This window comes from Gigantopelta aegis, chromosome 15 (genome assembly GCF_016097555.1).
Source record: "Gigantopelta aegis isolate Gae_Host chromosome 15, Gae_host_genome, whole genome shotgun sequence".
Taxonomy (NCBI): Eukaryota; Metazoa; Mollusca; class Gastropoda; order Neomphalida; family Peltospiridae; genus Gigantopelta; species Gigantopelta aegis.
The window spans coordinates 12,078,806-12,100,195 of NC_054713.1; the positions used below are offsets into that span (position 1 = coordinate 12,078,806).

The following is a 21,390-nucleotide window of genomic DNA, read 5'->3' on the forward strand; positions in this document are numbered from 1 at the left end:
AAAATACATTATATCATGTTTTAAGTGCTGGTTTTTGAAATATTAACATCGTCTTTTCGTTCTTAGCTTAATGGCGTCAACACGCAAGGCGAAAATATCGCAGATAATGGCGGCCTCAAACAGAGTTACAGGGTGAGTAACCATTTAAATACAGTGTTGTCAAGAGTCAAGACATAGTTGTCTCCCTTAGTACTTCCTTCGGTTTTTGTTTTAGTATTAATGAGGTCGTGTATTTAACCCGTGGTGTTCTTGATCTCCGACAGGCATACCAACACTGGCTGGCAAGATCGGGAACCAAGGAACAAATACTGCCGGGACTGAAATTCAACAACCAACAAATGTTCTTCATTAACTTCGCTCAGGTAATATAAACCTAAATTGTAATATAGCAAAAACACAATAATATAAATATTATGCAAGGTAAGCCAAACCCGTAGCAACGATATTTGAATGGGATATTGGCATTTTTTCTGCAAATTTTATAAAATCTTTTGATGACATTGATATTGATTTGCTACCATCTGGAGAACAAAATAAGTATTGTTTTGTGGTTATTAACTTGGGGAGGGGCACAGGCCTCGCGCTTCGCTCCCCCGGTTCCAACGGGACCTGCAAATATACAGGCACGGTAGAGCAGGGGACTGGAGGGGCTCTAGCCTCCGTCCCACAAATAATTCTGAATTAAAAAAACATTATTGGTAATAAATCTTAAGACAGAGATGAATTTTACTTGTAGAATGCAGGAAATTGCATTTTCGTACCCTGTATATCTAGTTTTCAAACATTTTACAGGGGAGCATACTCTCGAATCACCCCTAGAAACTTTGCTTTGCGCCTTCGATCTCAGGCAGCCCCCCCCCCCCCCCATGTCTACTTGTTTCCGCCGTGCGTGATATATATATAGATATAAATCACCTAGATACATGTTAAAATGATATGTGAATGGGGGGGGGGGGGTGTGTGTGGACTACACGCTATAGTTTTACAAATTGATATATGCCCGTAAAACATAAAAAAGAAACTATTTTCCTCCCCTCCATCCTTATGGGCCTGACATTGAAATTACTGTTAATACCATGGGACATTTGCTTCTGTATATCGTGTTGTGATTCACTAAGCCATTTGAGAAATCACAACACAATACCAAGACCTTCTGTAGTTGGTAGTGGTGTTACAATATCTGTCGATCGATATGTTGCGATAGTCAGTGTCTCGATAACAATATTGAAGTAAATGTCCCTTGGTATTAACACATATAAACACAAACATACGTACATACGCACGGACACTATCACAGACAAACACACAAAAAAAAACCACACACACACAGAGAGAGAGAGAGAGAGAGAGAGAGAGAGAGAGAGAGAGAGAGAGAGAGAGAGAGAGAGAGAGAGAGAGAGAGAGAGAGAGAGAGAGAGAGAGAGAGAGATTGAAAAACTGAGGTAAATAGTTTTGCGAAATATCTATCCATATTACTGTTATCAATCGATTTAAAAACTCTGAATACTATTGCGATACTATTGTAATTGCACTATCACAATAGTATTTTAACTATCGCAATACTATTGCAGTAGTAAAACTGACCGCAATAGTCACCTCTTGTTGTTGGCCAGTTTTCAAATGTACATGTTATTATTGATCGTCATCTTTCTTTAAGTGAATAGCTTTGTTTGTAAATATAACGGCCTCGGTGGCGTCGTGGTTAGGCCATCGGTCTACAGACTGGTAGGAACTGGGTTCAGATCCCAGTCGAGGCATGGGATTTTTAATCCAGATACCGACTCCAAACCCTGAGTGAGTGCTCCGCAAGGCTCAATTGGTAGGTGTAAACCACTTGCACCGACCAGTGATCCATAACTGGTTCAACAAAGGCCATGGTTTGTGCTATCCTGCCTGTGGGAAGCGCAAATAAAAGATCCCTTGCTGCTAATCGGAAAGAGTAGCTCATGAAGTGGCGACAGTGGGTTTCCTCTCAAAATCTGTGTGATCCTTAACCATATGTCTGACGCCATATAACCGTAAATAAAATGTGTTGAGTGCGTCTTTAAATAAAACATTTGTTTCTCTTTCTTTCTTTGTAAATGTGTGAGGAAAAGTCCTAATATTGGCGTAAGCCAATCCCAATAAAAATATGGAATAAATATTGTTTAAAATAAATTGATTACCAACTGTCCTGTATATTTGTACTTCATTACTTGTGTTGTGGTCCTCAACCATACGTCCGACCCCATATAACCGTAAATAAAATGTGTTGAGTGCATTTCCTTCCTTCTTTACTTGTAATTTCACATTTTGATATTTAAAAAAAAAAAATGTTTTAAAAGAGCAAATCAAACAAATAACAAATACAAATAAATACATAACAACAATAACAACAAAAGCCCGTAATTTCAGGCGCGTGTTTAGGCGAGAGTTTCACAGGTAGCAGCCCCCACCCTGCTCATTCTAATTTCCTATATATTTTCCGGGGGAGCGTGACTCGACCCCCAGTAAACGTCACTCGACTCAGTATAAAATCATCCAATAACTGATGATTGATATATCAATGTGCTCTAGTGTTGTCGTTAAGCAAAAATAGTATAGAACTAGAGCTGGGCGGTATTGAAATTTGAGGTTCGGTATCGATATCGGTATTTTTGGGGTGATTTACCTCGGTATCGGTACGGTATTCAGTATTGACACGATACCGATATCGAGCGCTATTTTCGGTATACTCGGCTTTAAATGCATGCCTATGTTATGGCTCACCCGCTAATTTCATTCAAATACAATTAAATTCCATAGACAAGGCTCTCGTCTGATTTATATCAACCCATTTTGCGTTCGTCAGATATACTATTAGTGCTTTCCGAGAAATATTTTCCAATACCGAAATTTCGGTATTTTGAAATTTGCTCGGTACGGTAAATCGTTATTGACATAATACCGATACCGAACGGTATATACGGTATACCGCCCAGCTCTATGTAGAACACCACGCTAAAATACCTGCCCACGCGTCTGAACTTGTCGGAATATCCCTTCAATCTGTGTTAACAGAACATTGTCGGGACACCCCCTTTGAAGTTTCACTCTGCATTGTATCGACGCCAGAGCTGATTATTATTATAGTTTTGTTTTATTCTTTATATACACATGTATATTATATATCATATAACTCTGGACAAACCGGCATATTTCATGGGTCCCAAGTGAATAAGGTTTAGACAGAGTTCACTGCATATATATATATATATATATATATATATATATATATATATATATATATATATATATATATATATATATATGTGTGTGTGTGTGTGTGTGTGTGTATGTGTCTGTGTGTGTGTGTGTGTGTGTGTGTGTGTGTGTACGTACGTACGTACGTACGTACGTATGTATGTATGTATGTATGTATGTATGTATAAAGAGGATACCCCCCGAGTGTCTTGTGATATCATAATTTATCAGCACGAGTTGATAAAAGTATGAAATCCGAGGCTTGCCGAGGATTTTATACTTTTATCAACGAATGCTGATAAATTATGATATCACAAGACACGAGTTGATAAAAGTATGAAATCCAAGGCTTGCCGAGGATTTTATACTTTTATCAACGAGTGCTGATAAATTATGATATCACAAGACACGGGGGGGGGGGGGGGGGGGGGGGGGGGGGGGGGGGGTATTCTTTTTATCGTCCATTATCATTATTTTCATTTGCAACAGTAAACAATGTCAGTAATGTTGGTTGAATGTCAGCGGTAGACTCGTTAACTAGCAGAACGGCAGTGACGTGACGTCACTAATGGTATGCGTAGCGCTGAAACAAACACAGTGACGTAACAAAACATTGTCTGTGATTAAAATTTGACCAATCAAGATTATAAGAAGCGATATATATCGCAAATTATAGTGTCAGCCATATCTCCTACAAAAGCCTTTTATGGATGATAAATAACACTGTTGTCTCTGTTTGTTTTTCAGATATGGTGCAGCAATCTCAGACGTGAAAACGCCATCCACAAAATCCTCAGTGGCGTTCATAGTGCAGGGAGATTCAGGTAACACATCTCTAAGGCTCGAATTTGGGAGGGGGTGTCTTATGGATATGTCAACATGTTCCCCCTGGTTTTCGTGGGGGGTTTTAGGTTGAAAAATGTCATTCATAAGGTTCCATATTAATTCTCAACAATGCAAGATTTCAAACACAGTGGCATATCGTAGCATACCGCCTCCTCTAGATCCGCCCCTGGATGTTACTGTTCAATCCACATTAGTAGACGAGGTGTAGCTCAGTAGTGGTGATCTCCAGCCAGTGGCCGGTAATTAACACATCAAAGCATTGGCGAAATCAGAGGGTTGGTTATCAACTGATTTTTCATTCTTATATCCAAGTAAGGTTCGAGCACGCTGTCCTGGGCACACACCTCAGCTATCTGGCCTGTCTATCCAGGACAGTGGGTTAATTGTTAGTTAGGTAGTGGTTAGTGAGAGAGAAAAGGGTGTAGTAGTCTCTGATTGAGCCCTTAAGAACTCATTCTTGGTTGGATCCGGTACCGGGCTGCGAATCCTGTACCTACCAGCCTGTAGTCTGATGGCTTAACCACTGCGCCACTCGGCAGTGTCGTGGTTAAGCCATCGGGCGTAAGACCACTACACCCTCTTCCCTCTCACTAATCACTAACAACTAACCCACTGTCCTGGACAGACCGCTCAGATAGCTGAGGGTTGCGTGCTAGAACCTTAATTGGATATAAGCACGAAAATAAGTTGAAATGTAATGAAAATGTTAGCAGAAAAGGATTTGTCTTAATGAATCTTCCCAACAGACAAAACAGAACATAACACGGCCTTTGATATACCAGGCATGGTACATTGGTTGGAACGGGTGGGAAAATCCAGTCAGATAATGGTTTGACCCTGCGACGCAAGCACCTTGGGCGGCTGAGCCCTCTATCAACTGTGGCTTGATCATGCCCCTTTGATGTTTAAGTTATTTTTAATTTGTTTTTATCCACAGGGTGATTGGAACACTACAGAATTCAGTCGAGTTTTCAGAAGCGTTCAAGTGTTCAAGCACGACGTACATGAATTCGCAACACAAGTGTTACGTTTGGTGATAGGTTAAAACCGGCCCATTACTCAAGGCCTACTTTTTCTGACTGGTTCAGAGCAACTCAACAACGAATCTGTAACATTAGTGGTGATTGGTTAAAATCAAGTATCCTGTCAATCCGACCATAAAAGTATTACAATTTGTGATTGGTTCAAATACAAAAAAACCAGTGTAAACGTATGACCCAAGTATTTCAGTCTGTGATTGGTTCAAATCATGTAGTGTAAATTCACCGCAGATATGTTACAGTTTGTGATTGGTTGAAATCAAGGACTTTATCAAACCAGGTGTTATGTTTGTGCTCGGCTGAAGAGAAGTCGTTTCTGAATCAATTGTTCCCTCTTCTGGTTCGCGAATTGACTCATTTTCATTAAATCGCGAAAATTTGATCCCGCGAAAATAAAGTATTATACAGTACTTAATAATAAGTTCAAGTACTAAAAGCCCATCGCATTATAAGTATTTAAATGGGCAGGCCTGTATGGAGGATGTTCCAAAGGGGGAGGGGCTGGATGTTTGAAGGTGGGAAAGGGTGTTTATCTTTGTGTGGCATTAAAACACAAAAAGCAGATAGCAATGTTTCTTACATTGGTTAGATTTATTTAAATTTACATTCATGCAATCTGTTTACACAAATTCAATCATTGATTAATACTGAAAACAACAAATAACTTTTTCTGGAAAAATTCAGTCAGAAAATGTAGGAAACATTAAATTATATAATGATGAAAATAAATAAATAAGAAAACACATGGAATACTAGACCAAATTTAATTTACTACTAACGTAGTAATGTCTGCACTTCATACCAAGTTGTAATAAGGGATTGAATGTCAGTAAAGCTTAGTTTGTTTAACCACACCAATAGAGCACATTGATTTATTAATCATCGGCAATTGTATTTCAAACATTTGGTCTCTTTTACATTAGATTTTCATTAGCAGCAAGGGATTTTTCATATGAACCATCCCATAGGCAGGATAGCACATACCACGGCCTTTGATATACCAGTCTTGGTGGAATGCCAGTAGTGTCAAATTGACACTATATGGATTGAGGGTTCTGGGGTCAGTCACCATTTTCTGTTTCTGTTTGTTATCGCTTATTTCGTTACATCAGTATATCTTCGGTATTTTATGCACATGCATGTGGAACATTCCTTCTACAGGGCCACTCTAGAACCTATATCGTATCAAACGTCAGCATATCTTGACTCAAATAATACATTATCTAAGTACACGTATTACAGAGTTATCAAGCTTTTGGCGATGTTAAGTGTCGTACAGGATATAGGTTTGTCTTGTACAACACGAGTAACTCTCGAATTCAGGAATGGAGAGTTACGAGGATATTCTCCTACTTAAAATAAACCACTAAATAATAATTTGATGTGAATATATGTTAGTATGGAGTTTAACACTAGTGATTTTGGTGGGTTAATTAAGTAGGGTTTCATCTCTCCATTACTGAAATATAATGGATCGTTGAGACAATACTGTGACGTCACGGGTGTATTTTAACTGCGGTTATCAACTTTGTGACACACCTTAGCCACAATAAATGATGTCATATATTACCTGTGTCACGAAGTCATTAATTAGTTAATTTGATCATTGTATCTAGTATTTGTACATAAAGGATAATCCGTTTTACCTGTTGTACAGGGCTAGGTATTGTATGCGCTTTAAAATATATATTTATATGTAATACAGCAAGTAATAATTTTGATAGTGATCTTTCTGTGCTTTAATATTTCCCATCCATAAGCGTACGAGTTTCCATTTTTTATAGGAGGACATAATAATTTTTGCCTGAATTAAAAGAAAATGCCCGAATCTGGATAACAGCATTTATTTTTATTAGCATCACTGCCAAATACGGTTGCAAACGAAAAACTACGCATTTTTACATGGGTTACAACTAATATTGTGGGCAGAATGATGGAAATACAATGGTGGACAGGTTTCAGGCAAGCTAATTGTGCCTCAATATCTGTATCGTTGTTGTTCGAATTTGAGATTTGAGGATTTTCTCCAGCTCGGGCACCCCTGTCTCCTCCCCCCCCCCCCCCCCCCCCCCTGCGACAGATCCGTCTGACGCAAACAGTCTGCAACTGTGTTGCCATAGAAATATGTGGTGTGCGTCGTCGTAGCCTTGCTGCAGGGTTTATGGAAACGATGCTGCAGCACACTTGTGATTAAGGACCACACAGATATTGAGGAAGGAATCCAGCCGTCGCCACTTCAAAGGCTACTCTTTTCGATTAGCAGCAAGGGAGCTTTTATATGTTTAATAACTAAGACACTGTGAGATGGGTCTCCAGACATTGGTTTTCAAATAAATAAAAATTTAGTTCGTGGTGTGTGGTAAATACTGAAGATGCAATACTGTGAACAATCCTTAATAGTCGTAGGCTTAAAGTTCGTGGTTTTGTTGGGTACTTCAGTTTGTGTGTTTTAGTGTCATAAATTCATATTATATATACACATGTGTTGTATTTTCGTTGTATTCTTAAATTCGTTGACTGTACTAGTTCGTGAAATACACCAAAACTAGACCACGAACAATTCACAGTATACGACAAAAGGTGTCCCTCTTTATTCATTAAACTGTCTTGTACATAGATACGATTTTAGGGTAGGCTGTTCAGATGTATGCTGATTAATATCAAATGGGAAAGACGCGTTTTCAGTACATTTGTTATCTTTGAACCATGAACTGAATTATTTGTTATAACTGAATTACTTGATATCAGCGAATTATTTGTTATAACTAAATTATTTGATATAACTGAATTGTTTGACATAACTGAATTATTTGATATAACTGAATTGTTTGACATAACTGAAATATTTAATATAACTGAATTATTTGATACAACTGAATTATTTTATAGAACTGAAATATTATTTGATACAACTGAATTATTTGATTCAACTGAATTATTCGATTTAACTGAATTATTCGATTTAACTGAATTATTTAATAACAACTGAATTATTTGATTCAAATGAATTATTTAACAACAACTGAATTATTTAAAAGTACATGATTCTATATTGATCATTGTATTTTTCTTTCTGGCACATAAGCATCTTAAAGTTATTGTCCCTATATTTATGTTTTGCTGTGTAGGTCATGTTTAGTTATTAACGTGTTTCACCACTAAATTTAATACACATGCCTTACAGCTACTTGCTAAAGTTGTAAATTTGGGTAAATTCAGTGCGTCATTACTGTGTTTGTTTAGCTAAAACATTTATATGAAACAGGAAAAAGACATGCTTCGAAAAGCAAGGTCAGCGACTTAAAGAGACATTCATGTTTTTGCTGCACTTTTTAAGATGTTATCGACTAACAGAGGCTTTTTAACGATTGTAATTACATATAAAATATATTTTTCTGCATAAAATATTAGTGGCTGTATATTGAACGTGTTTCTGATCGTTCTAATATTTGTACTAGGTTAAATTTCATTTTATTTCCTAAAAAATAAAATTTCGTACATACGAAATTACTTGAAGACAAAATCAAGTTTGGGCTTTTGAGAAATATTAAGACGACCAGAAACACATTGAATATACAGACACTGATATTCTAAACAAGAAAATATATTTAATATGTAAGTTTAATCGTAGAAATATTTTAGTAGTCGGACACATCTTACAATGGAGCAAACTCAGGATGTCCCTTTAACAAAATAGTGATAGTTCAGATATACCGAATGACAAAAGAAATGCCTACATAATGTTTCAGCTGTAACGTTAATATTTGCTTTCCAAGAAGGGATTAGCGCTTACTGAGATTCTGGATAATCACAGGTTGATATATCATTTATTATTTCACAAACTTGGAAGAAAGGAAAAAAGAAAGAAAGGAAATGGTTTTATTTTACGAGACACTCAACACATTGTATTTACGGTTATATGGCATCGGGCATATGGTTAAGGATCAGACAGATATTGAGGAAGGAATCCCACTGTCGCCACTTCATGAGCTACTCTTTTCGATTAGCAGCAAGGGAGATCTTTTATATGCACCATTCCATAAACAGGATAGCACATACCACGGCCTTTGATGTTCCAGTCGTGGATTCACAGAATTGAATCTTCATAATCAAGTTCTGTTCTAATTAAAAACTAAGCATAACCTTGATTGCGTTTCTTTTGATGTTCATTATATATAATGCTAGACTCACACTACCAACTGTCAGCACAAAGTATGACTCAATAGTTGTTAATCTGAGCACACCCGTTGAAAGTAGGGAGTTGGAGAAATGACAACACAACCGTCGAGTTGGCCAACTTCTCTGCTGACAGTTGGTAGTTTTAGACTAGCATACGCTCTACCAAGATATTGATAAAACGTTGACTATGACAGCCCGATATCTAGTTGAATATAGTCCTTTATAGACATTATTAAATGTATATATTTTTCCACGCAGTATTTCGATGTGTCATTTAGTAGATCAACTGTCGTGTAATCCTGGCTTTAAATATGTGGAAATAATCCCCATTTCACACAAGGGCGGACCTCAAAAGTATTTTACAGATGCAGTGGCGGATCCAGAGAATCCATCTAGGTTCCCGAATGGATTCCTCTGATTCTCCAACGTAAAAAAAAAATTCTGACGTAGTTTTTAAAGAAAACCCGCTACATTTTTCCACTATTTGTAATATTTTACAAAACATGACTATTAGGCTTCTTTTCGTTATGTTTTTAAAGTTATTTAAATTTAATGAAGATTTTTTTCATTTTGAATCGTTGAGTAATCATTCAATATTAGTATGTCATTATAAATATATTGAGTATTTTGCAGTAACTGATAACCGACTTTAACTTACATTGTTAAGAAATATTTAGTACGTTAGTATTTCCAATAAAGTATTTTAAACCTTATTTCATGTTGGTTACTTTTTTGTTGGTTGAAGTGCAAATATCCATGTTATAAAAAGAACTGTCTCAATTATTTAATCACTGGTTTCGTAAAAACAAAAACGTATTAAAGAGACTGTCCTGTGTTCGCGACCATTGTAAAATATTTCCAAAAATAAATACCTTTTAACAACTGACGTTACACATTAATTCAGTTTATTATTTGTTTTGTTTAACGACACCACTAGAACATATATATTAATAAAACATATATTATTGGAAGGGAGGAAATGGTTTACTTAACGACGCACTCAACACATTTTATTTACGGTTATATGGAGTCGGATATATGGTTAAAGACCACACAGATATTGACAGAGGAAACCCGCTGTCGCCACTTCATGGGCTACTCTTTTTCGATTAGCAACAAGGGATCTTTTATATGCACCATCCCATGGATAGGATAGCACATACCACGGCCTTTGATGTAACAGTCGTCGTGCACTGGCTGGAGCGAGAAATAGCCCAATGGGCCCACTGACGGGGATCGATCCCAAACCGACCGTGCATCAAGCGAGCTCTTTACCACTGGGCTACGTTGGATGTCAAACATTTGGTCATCAGAGAAAACCCGTGACCGGGAACAGGAACGTGCCCATATCCAGAAGGTTCAGGTATGCCCACCCTGGAATTAGCCTCTGACATTGCCAGTGACCGATTTCGGGCAGGAGGGGGAGGGTAAGTTTGAGGTGGGCAGAATTTGGAAAAAATGGTCAAAATTAAGGCCGAACAAAACATTTGACTGTTCATCCAAAGTAGAAGGTGATTGGAGCAATTCAGACGGACTGCCAAAATTAAAGGGTGACAGTTTATTTATATAAAAAAATAAACACAGTTTTTGAAGTGGCGGCCAAAAAATTAAAAAATTAAAGTCTGACTAAGTCCATACTCACGGAGGCAAAGGTTCACAAGGGGACACTATGGCGAGTGGAGTAGCTGCGTCGACTTGAGGTTGGGGAAGGCTGCCCGGAAGGTTGAACCTGCTAACACTCTGATGATGACAGGGTATGCCTTCCCGTATAGCTTATTGACGATCTGATGGATTGTGAGGTTATCCACTTCTGTGATGACGAGAGCCTGGCTGATTACGTCGTGGTGGCTGTGACTAAGACAGGCAGCCTGTTTCTTGCCTTATAGAGTGACGTAATTCAGACCAGTCTCTCCCTCATAACCACTCAGAGGCTCGAACTGGATTCGATACGGCTTGACAAAGAAGTTCTTGGTGTCCTTGATGTTAATGTTGTGTCGGACCATCTTGGCATAGCGATGGTTGATCTTTCTGGCCAGAAGGGTGCAATGTTGTTATTTCCCCAGATTTGTCCTGTCTGGAGCGTGAAGTGGAAGCGCCTGTCTGGATGTCAGCCTTCCTCTTACCAATGGCCACTTGACGGACTGAAGACCTGGCGGGAACCTTCACCACGGGCGAGGGCCACTCGGCGGTCGCCGGAAGTGTAAACGGCGGGGAGGGGGGTGGGGAGGGACGTCCTCGGCCCCTCGCACATGTCGTGGTCTGTAGTGTGTTGTCCTCTTCCACGGTCTTCTGAGTCCCAGGATCGGCAAAGGGATCGCCGGTGGTTTAGCCTCCAGTTTTGTGCGCGCGCACACACACACACACACACACACACACACCTGTGCCGCCCCTGTCGCACGTCTCCTCTTCCAGGCAGTTTTTTCAAAATATGAGTTTTGGTGTCTGATTGAATTTGAATCTTTGCTCATGTATTCCTTTTAAGTCATACACATTAGGAAGTAAAGTAATATAGTTGTGTAGGAGGCAGGAGGAGCTGCATTAAATAAATAAATGAATGTTTAACGACACCCCAGTACGAAAAATACATCGGCTATTGGGTGCCAAACTATGGTAATTCAAACAAATAAAGTGATGATCAACATCAATAGAAAAATTCAAGATTTAAATAAAAACAGTGTAAAGAACTGTGCAAAAATACAAATATTACAGATAGATACGGACTTTTACTCAAAATTTCAATTGTATCTCGAAGATAACAAGGGGATTTGTGCTGTATTGGCCATTCTCAAAGAGAATGTTACACCCCTGCACCACGGTGAGGTTACAGCACGCGCAGGGGAGAGCTGCATTAATAACATGCATTAATACCATGCATAACACATTCCTTAATTAACCCATTTTGACTTAGTGAAGTTTAGATAATGTTGGTGTCAGACATTGATAAAAAAATCAACATTCTATCAAAAGTATATAAAGGAGCTTTGATTAACGAATGTTTTCACATAACAAAGGAAACATCTAGATTAACTAACGTATTTCTCTGATTAACCCTTTGTCTTCTACAGACACTTTACCGGTGGCGTCGTGGTTAGGCCATCGGTCTACAGGCTGGTAGGTACTGGGTTCGGATCCCAGTCGAGGCATGGGAGTTTTAATCCAAATACCGACTCCAAACCCTGAGTGCGTGCTCCGCAAGGCACAATGGGTAGGTGTAAACCACTTGCACCGACCAGTGATCCATAACTGGTTCAACAAAGGCCATGGTTTGTGCTATCCTGCCTGTGGGAAGCACAAATAAAAGATCCTTTGCTGCTAATCGAAAAGAGTAGCCCATGTAGTGGCGACAGCGGGTTTACTCTCAAACTCAAAAAAAAGAAAGAAAGAAAGAAATGCTTTGATTTAACGACGCACTCAACACATTTTATTTACGGTTATATGGCGTCAGAGGAAACCCGCTGTCGCCACGTCATGGGCTACTCTCTTCGATTAGCAGCAAGGGATCTTTTATATGCACCATCCCACATACAGGATAGTACATACCACGGCATTTGATATACCGGTCGTGGTGCACTGGTTGGAACGAGAAATAGCCCAATGGGCCCACTGACGGTTTCGATCCCACACCGACCGCGCATCGAGCGAGCACTTTACCACTGGGCTACGTCCCGCCCAACACAATCAGATGTGCACATATCAATTTTGCACAGTATAATGATCTTAGCACAGTATAATGATCTTAGCACAGTATACTGATCTTAGCACAGTATACTGATCTTAGCACAGTATAATGATCTTAAACAAAAATTTACTGAAGCATATCATTATAGACGACCTAGTGTCTTTAAGCTAATTCAACTACTAACTACTGAACACATAAAAGAGCTCAATAACTTTGGGAAATATTTAATTTGGGCAAATAATTTAAGAAATAAATCGATTTAATCTAGTTTCATATTGTATTTGTATTGTGTTTTGATATTTACCATATTATGTAAAAATCACTCCCCACCATTATACTGTACATACATGTATATACGTATATAGACATATTCAACTTTTCCAGAAAATTTACTTGACCATAGACTTTTTAAAATAAATTTGATTAAAAATTATCTTTATTTAATTATTAAATTAACATTTATTTAATAATATTGCTGTGCAAACATACGTGACAAAGCGATCCAATCGAACGATGTTAAATTTTTACACTTATACTCAATGACAGTACATTGTGTCATCATTATTTAGCTTTTTTTATAGGTATAGTAACTGTTGTTTAAATTACATTTTTTATTTTTCAAATACGGTCAGATGCATTTTCATTCATTTCAACTTATTTTCGTGCTTATATCAAATTAAGATTCAAGCACGCTGTCCTGGGCACACACCTCAGCTATCTGTGCTGTCTGTCCAGGACAGTGGGTTAGTTGTTAGTTGTTAGTGGTTAGTGAGAGGGAAGAGGATGTAGTGACCTTAAGAACTCGCATTGGGTTGGTGCCGGTACCGAGCTGCGAACCCTGTACCTACCAGCCTGTAGTTCGATGGCTTTACCACTGCGCCATCGAGACTTAAATACGAAGAAACGAGACACTGGGAGATAATGTAATCATGAACTTTTACAAAAAAGTAAATACAATTTCTATATTTTTACTGTAGCTAAAATACAGTGAAAATATGGTCCTCAAATCCATGACAGTATGCCTTTAACAGTGACTTATAATGCTTATAATAAAAAGTATCGGGTGTTTTTTTTGTTGTTGTGTTTAACGACACCACTGAAGCATATCGGCTATTGGATGTCAAACATTCGGTAATTTCGAAATAACATAGTCTTAGAGAGGAAACCCGCTACATTTTTCCATTAGTAGCTAGGGATATTTTATATGCGCCATCCCACAGACAGGATAGCACATACCACGGCCTTTGATATACCAGTCGTGGTGTACTGGATGGAGCGAGAAATAGCCCAATGGGCCAACCGACGGGGGTCGATCCCAGACCGACCGCACATCAGGAACGTTTGTGGCCTTCAGGCACATGTCATTGGGGCACCCCTAAATGGATTTTCTGAATCCGCCACTTCCTGAAGTGGGGGTGGGGAACACAATTTCTAGAAGGTGGCACAAGCCAGATGTTTTTCTTTATTTATATAGAGTAGGGCCAAAAAAACCACCCAAACAAACAAACAAAAAACAAGAACAACAAACAAACATAAAAATTAAAAATCCATACATTTTCGTCCTCATGTGTGTGTGGGGTTTTTTTGGGGGGAAGGGTCCATCCGGTGTCTACGGGCCTGGATTGAGTCGTTACAACTGGTGTGTGTGTGTGTGTGTGTGTGTGTGTGTGTGTGTGTGTGTGTGTGTGTGTGTGTGTGTGTGTGTGTGTGTGTGTGTGTGTGTGCGTGTGTGTGTGTGTGAAGGGAAGGGAACTGTATTAACGTACCCACATCCTTACGGTTCAGGCACGCCCACCATGGATTCGGGTTCTGACTCCGCCAGCCCACGATTCCATGTGTGTATGTGTGTGTGCCATAGACAGCGCCCTTGAACCTTAAATAGATATAAGCACGAAAATAAGTTGAGAATAGAACTTAACCATTGAAGCGGGGAAAAACACAAATAGAATGAACAGACCTTACAGGTGTACGCAAATACGTCCAGACATGTACACCCACTAAGTATTACTTTTAAAACGCTATTGTATGGTCACCCCATGATTCATTATTTCACATTGATATCTTAGCATACTGAACTAAATAAACAACACCGCCCACAACTGACACGTTTTTACACGTCTCTTAAACGCCTCCGTAAATTAGTGTGATTTTAAATTAAAAAATCAGTCAACTAGAAAACATCCAATGAATTAATTTACATAAATTAATAAAGTTCTTTTATGTGTTAGCTCAGCATGTTATGTAACCAATAATAGTGAGGCGGCATAGCTTAAATATTCATAACAATTGTGCATTTTGTGATAAAAGCACCAAATTTGGTACACTTGTAGACAATTATATTTAGAAAAAAATTGGGTATTGAGCCATCCGGATTGTTGCCTCTATTAGTTGTGGCAGCCATTTTTCAAAATGGTCACCATAAGATTTCTGTTATTTTACATACCTGCTTAAATAGTAATAATTTTAACATGGTTTTGCATTTGAAATCACTCATAAAGTTTAATATCTCTTTAGGAATGATAAATGTACAGATGAAAACCCATTATACAGATGAAAAACCATTAAGATGACTAATATATATAAGTATGTAGTGTAGATGAGGATAAAATCCTCTGCAACAGTGACTATAAATGGGTAACACCGAACATATACTTGCCTTGAGAATATTTTAGAGGGTTATAATGATGCAATTGTTAATTTAAATCCGTATTTTATTCTGAACAGTATTGAGAGTGGTTTCAAAGAAAATATGTGTGGTGTTTGTGACATGACAGGCTATATTAGATCGAGATTGGCATCAATGTCACAATACCATAATCATCATAATCTACTAGATTTTACAGACATGCCATGACGTACTGAATGCCTATCAACAACACCGTATATATATATATATATATATATATATATATATATATATATATATATATATATATATATATATATATATATATATATTGGGCCATGGCAGAACTCCCTACAAAACACCCAGCTATAGCCAGGGAATTCAATGCAGGAAGATTCACAGTACAGAAGACGAAGAAGGTGTTCTCATCACTCTCAATCGACCAGGCGCATAAGCAAAATAATGCTAGTATCAAAGGGGATGGTGGGGAAATCGGCCTTACTGACAACCCCAGCGCCCTGCGGCGTTGGGTGGTTGCTGGACCAGACATTGCCAGGGTGATAGAGAATTTGAAGAAGGGCAATATCATTGTGGAAGACAAGTAGATACACGTCACCATGATCAGACACAAAGTGTGCAGTCTGCATTTGCCAAAGATGTACATTCTCTTGTCAGTGGTATAGAAGATATCGGTAACCCATTTAATGAAGAAAGTACAGAACTGTTTGTTCTTGACACAAAGGAACTTGCATGCCCTGATGCATCTGACACTGTCCGCAATGCAAAGAGGATCGGCCAAGAGCAGTTTCAAACGTTCACCACAGACTGTCTAGTTGAAAGGACCGAACCAATTTATGATACCCTTCATCGAAATAAGCTCAATGTGTTTGGTTCTTCAGCTGTTAGAACTGTTGACAAAGGAAAGCAACAGTTGTCGTCCCTCAAGAATGACATGCAACTCTTCTTCCGAATGTGCATTGGTTGCCAAACAAGAGATGGAAACTTTCAAGAATTCTTTCGACATGAAAATCAAGCATGCCCACCATCCCTCTCTGATAATGGAGGAATTCGAATCTGCACAGAGAGTGATCTTGTCATCTGCTTGGAAGATATTTCTGATGCTGCACCAACGGCTCCTCGTCAACGTGCATTGTTCTTGATGGAACCGTCATCGTACAACTGCTTAGTCCAGCTACAGCCAAAACATTTGATGACTATGCCAAACACATTTTCATCCCGTATATCCGCACAAAGTTTGAAACTGTATCACGCCTGGCAGTGCGAGGACAAAACGTGGGAAAAGGGATACGAAGACGTGTGGCCGCCGCCGCAGCAATACCGGGAAACTGGCAGAACTTCCTAAGAGTGGACAGCAACAAGACAGAGTTGTTCACATTTCTATCAGACACTCTACTCCAGTAGTTCGATTTGTTGGACAAGCAGCTTGTTATCACCGATGGAGATGACGTTTTCAACAAGCCCCCACTACCAGACCTGGAATTGCTCACCCCATGCACTCATGAAGAGGCGGACAGTCGCATGATGTTACATGCATACCATGCAGCCCAACATGACCACCACAAGATACTTATCCGTACTGTTGACACTGATGTCGTGGTGCTAGCCTATCAGTAGTCCAAAAGCTGCAGCCGGATGATGAATTGTGGCTAGCATTCGGAACAGGAAAGAACTTTCGGTATCTTGCAGCTCACATATTTGCAGCTGGTATTGGTGAAGAGAAAGCAAGAGCTCTGCCAATGTTCCACGCTCTGACTGGCTGCGACACAGTGTCGTGTTTCACTGGTCATGGCAAAACGACTGCTTGGGCAATATGGACCGTATTACCAGAACTCACAGAGGCACTACTGAAGTGATATACCAGATGATGTCATACACACAATCGAACGTTTTGTTATCTTATTGTATGACAGAACCAGTACATCCAAAGACATTGACAAGATACGAAAGAAACTGTTCGCAAAAAGGAACAATGTCAATCTGATGCCCCCGACCAAAGCAGCACTAGAGGAACATTTCAAAATAGCGGCCTACCAAGGTGGCCATGTATGGGGTCAGGTTTTGCTACCGGCGTCAGAGTTACCATCACCTACCGAGTGGGGCTGGACAAAGAATGACAAGGGGAAGTATGAACCGCACTGGACAAGTCTACCCGAAGCCGCCCTGATTTGTGACGAGTTAGTGTCATGCAAGTGTAAGAAGGACTGTGTGAAATGCTGCAAGTGCAAAAAGGCGGCGCTTGAATGTACAGCTCTATGTGTCTGCGAAGGGGAGTGCAGACAAGATTATATTAAAAGAGCCAATAACTCTATATATTTGCGAGTAGAAGATGATGTTATGTAACAGTAGACAACGAATGTTCATATGGTGTTAAGAGATGTGTGGCAGCCGCACCAATCAACATATGGGATTATGACATTGTGCCTGCATAACTCCTGAGTTTCTAAAATCTTGCAGCTACATACTGCTTGCAGCTACAGTGGTCACAAACGTCATTCACGTACTTTTCCAGTCATATCACATATATTATTCAATTGTTTTATCGTTTGTGACAATTGCCAACATAAATGCTGAGATACGTTGAAAATAATCCTTGATCTATTTCAAGCAGATTATTTTGGGACCATTTTGAAAGTTGCCATACTGGACTATTCAAAAATAGCAAGGGCATATTGTCATTAGAATAGACATTTATGGAGCCTGATCTATTTGACTTCAAAACACAGCTGCCTTGGCTGAATACATTATGCCAATTTAATAGGATCTTATTGACAGACTAGTGAATAGTGGTGGTTCTGATCAACATACGTTGAGGTCCATTTTGAATTTGATTATCATTTATATTTGTTTTTAATTTGTCAAATGTTTTTAACTAATTTGTATTTCAAATAAGAACTAAAATTAGTAAACATTCCAACATTCTTTGTCTGTAAATACCAGTTAAATTTCACATATTATTGTAAATCGATACATTTTGGAGGCCATTTTAAAAATATGTGCACAGCAGACATGCAAAAGTTAATCAGAAACAGTTTATATTAATTTTGATAATATTTAATGACAATTTAAAGAGTATATAGTTATCATAATGTCATGTATCTGACATTATTAAAACAAAGGTCTATTGTTTGGCGGCGATTTTGAAAAATGGCTCAATATCTGAATTTGTTTATAATATCATTGTCTATGTGTGTACCAAATTTGGTGCTTTTATCACATTGTGCACAATTCTTATGCTATGCCGCCTCACTGTTGCTCGTTAGATACGTTTTAAAACAACTCGTTGTGAGATAAATGGTATCTAACATATCATGTATTATTCCTATATATTGGCAACCAGTTGTTTGTTTTAATCAATGTCCGATAGTAGAACCGTAAAATATAATAATAATAATAATAATGATATAATAACAATAAATTAAACTAATAATATGATATAAACAGCCAGTACGCCATGACTGATATATCAAAGGCTGTGGTATGTGCTATCCTGTCTGTGGGATGGTGCATATAAAAGATCCCTTGTTTCATTAGGTTTCCTCTGATGATTACGTGTTAGAATTACCAAATGTTTGACATCCAATAGCAGATGATTAATGAATCAATGTACTCCAGTGGTGTTAAACAAAATAAACTTTCTCTCTCAGGACTACGCGAGTGTCTGTTAATACATGTATGCTTTATAATTAAATATGTTATAACTGTCTTTAAAACTATCTTAAAATCCCACGTATTGTTAAACAAAACAAACTTTCTCTCTCAGGACTACGCGAGTGTCTGTTAATACATGTATGCTTTATAATTAAATATGTTATAACTGTCTTTAAAACTATCTTAAAATCCCACGTATTGTTAAACAAAACAAACTTTCTCTCTCAGGACTACGCGAGCGTCTGTTAATACATGTATGCTTTATAATTAAATATGTTATAACTGTCTTTAAAACTATCTTAAAATCCCACGTATTGTTAAACAAAACAAACTTTCTCTCTCAGGACTACGCGAGCGTCTGTTAATACATGTATGCTTTATAATTAAATATGTTATAACTGTCTTTAAAACTATCTTAAAATCCCACGTATTGTTAAACAAAACAAACTTTCTCTCTCATGACTACGCGAGTGTCTGTTAATACATGTATGCTTTATAATTAAATATGTTATAACTGTCTTTAAAACTATCTTAAAATCCCACGTATTGTTAAACAAAACAAACTTTCTCTCTCATGACTACGCGAGTGTCTGTTAATACATGTATGCTTTATAATTAAATATGTTATAACTGTCTTTAAAACTATCTTAAAATCCCACGTATTGTTAAACAAAACAAACTTTCTCTCTCATGACTACGCGAGTGTCTGTTAATACATGTATGCTTTATAATTAAATATGTTATAACTGTCTTTAAAACTATCTTAAAATCCCACGTATTGTTAAACAAAACAAACTTTCTCTCTCAGGACTACGCGAGTGTCTGTTAATACATGTATGCTTTATAATTAAATATGTTATAACTGTCTTTAAAACTATCTTAAAATCCCACGTGTCATTTAAAAAAACTTTAAACTTCCACTGGGGAATAAAATTATAAAAATTGCAGTCCCGAAAGTTTGTTTTGCTTAATGACACCACTAGAGCACATTGATTTATTAATCATCAGCTATTGGATGTCAAACATATGGTCATTTTGACACATAGAGAGGAAACCCGCTACATTTTTTTTCATCAGTAGCAAGGGATCTTTTATATGCACCATCCCACAGACATGATAGCACATACCACGGCCTTTGATATACTAGTCGTGGTGCACTGACTGGAACGAGAAATACTGTACAGTGGTGGGTACATGATGGGCCCGCCGACAGGGATCGATCCCAAACCGAAGGCGCATCAAGCGAGCGCTTTACCACTGGCTACGTCTCGCCCAAGTTTCGAATGAAACTAAAAACAAACTAACACCAGATGAGTTCAAGTTCAAGTCCAATATATTTTTAACATGCTCATATACCACTCAGGCCTTTCCCCAGGATTTTTTTAAGGCGCTTACATATTTAGCATCATTATAACACAAAAATCAAGCCAAAAGAAGTGGGGTAGTGAGTTGAAAACAGTTATGTGTTTGTCTTCAATCCATCAAATCATGTTGGGGTTTTTGTGTGGGAGGAGAGGGGGGGGGGGGACTTTTTTCTAAAAAACCCATCAATTCCCCACCCCCAACAACTTCATAATTTGCCTCATGTTGTTGTTGTTGATTTCAGCGTCGTGTTAAATGCTTGTTGTGATTTCTGCTTGTAAAATACCTAAGCTAAGAATGCTGACTTCACAGTATATTCCATTTATAAAAAAAAAACTACCAAAAAAACCCCCAAAATGTTAATAAAATTAAATTTTACTTTTTAAAAAAAATCCAGCTAACTTATTAAATGTCATCTCACAGTTTAACAAATATATATCTAGCATTATCTAACAAATATGATTATTGTAAACTAATTCAGTGTACGTTTAACTGCAATTTGTATAAATACTGCACGCACATTTCCCGCGATCGCGATCTCAGTGCGTGCTCTCGACCATAGGTACAAAATTAACAAAGACAAAGGAAATAACGAAACTGCAGTTAGGTATTCATTGATGCAAACAACTATTGTTTTTCTACACATTTACATCAAGATTTACTCCTGTGTAATCGTATTGTTCATGTCCGCAACGATATCTCTTGACACGTGGGTGTCAGTTGACTCTGAAGCGTGACGTATATTACGCCGAGAGCTTTCCTCAGTT

The 21,390-nt window shown here is 38.1% G+C and overlaps 2 protein-coding genes across 2 annotated transcripts in view; both read left to right on the forward strand.

The window, feature by feature from the left end:
• LOC121390362 (membrane metallo-endopeptidase-like 1) overlaps positions 1 to 5,281 on the forward strand; it is a 92,579-nt gene extending 87,298 nt beyond the window's left edge. Inside the window, 4 exon segments of the mRNA XM_041522158.1 lie at positions 67 to 132; positions 264 to 362; positions 3,970 to 4,046; positions 5,006 to 5,281. Coding sequence (XP_041378092.1) covers positions 67 to 132; positions 264 to 362; positions 3,970 to 4,046; positions 5,006 to 5,105 — 342 coding nt within the window. The 3' untranslated portion in view covers positions 5,106 to 5,281.
• Positions 5,282 to 17,593: 12,312 nt separating this feature from the next.
• The window catches only part of LOC121390363, a 310,647-nt gene continuing 306,850 nt past the window's right edge, over positions 17,594 to 21,390 (forward strand). The window contains exon 1 of the mRNA XM_041522159.1: positions 17,594 to 17,855. Within this exon, the coding sequence (XP_041378093.1) occupies positions 17,594 to 17,855 (262 nt within the window). The remainder of the gene's footprint in view (positions 17,856 to 21,390) is intronic.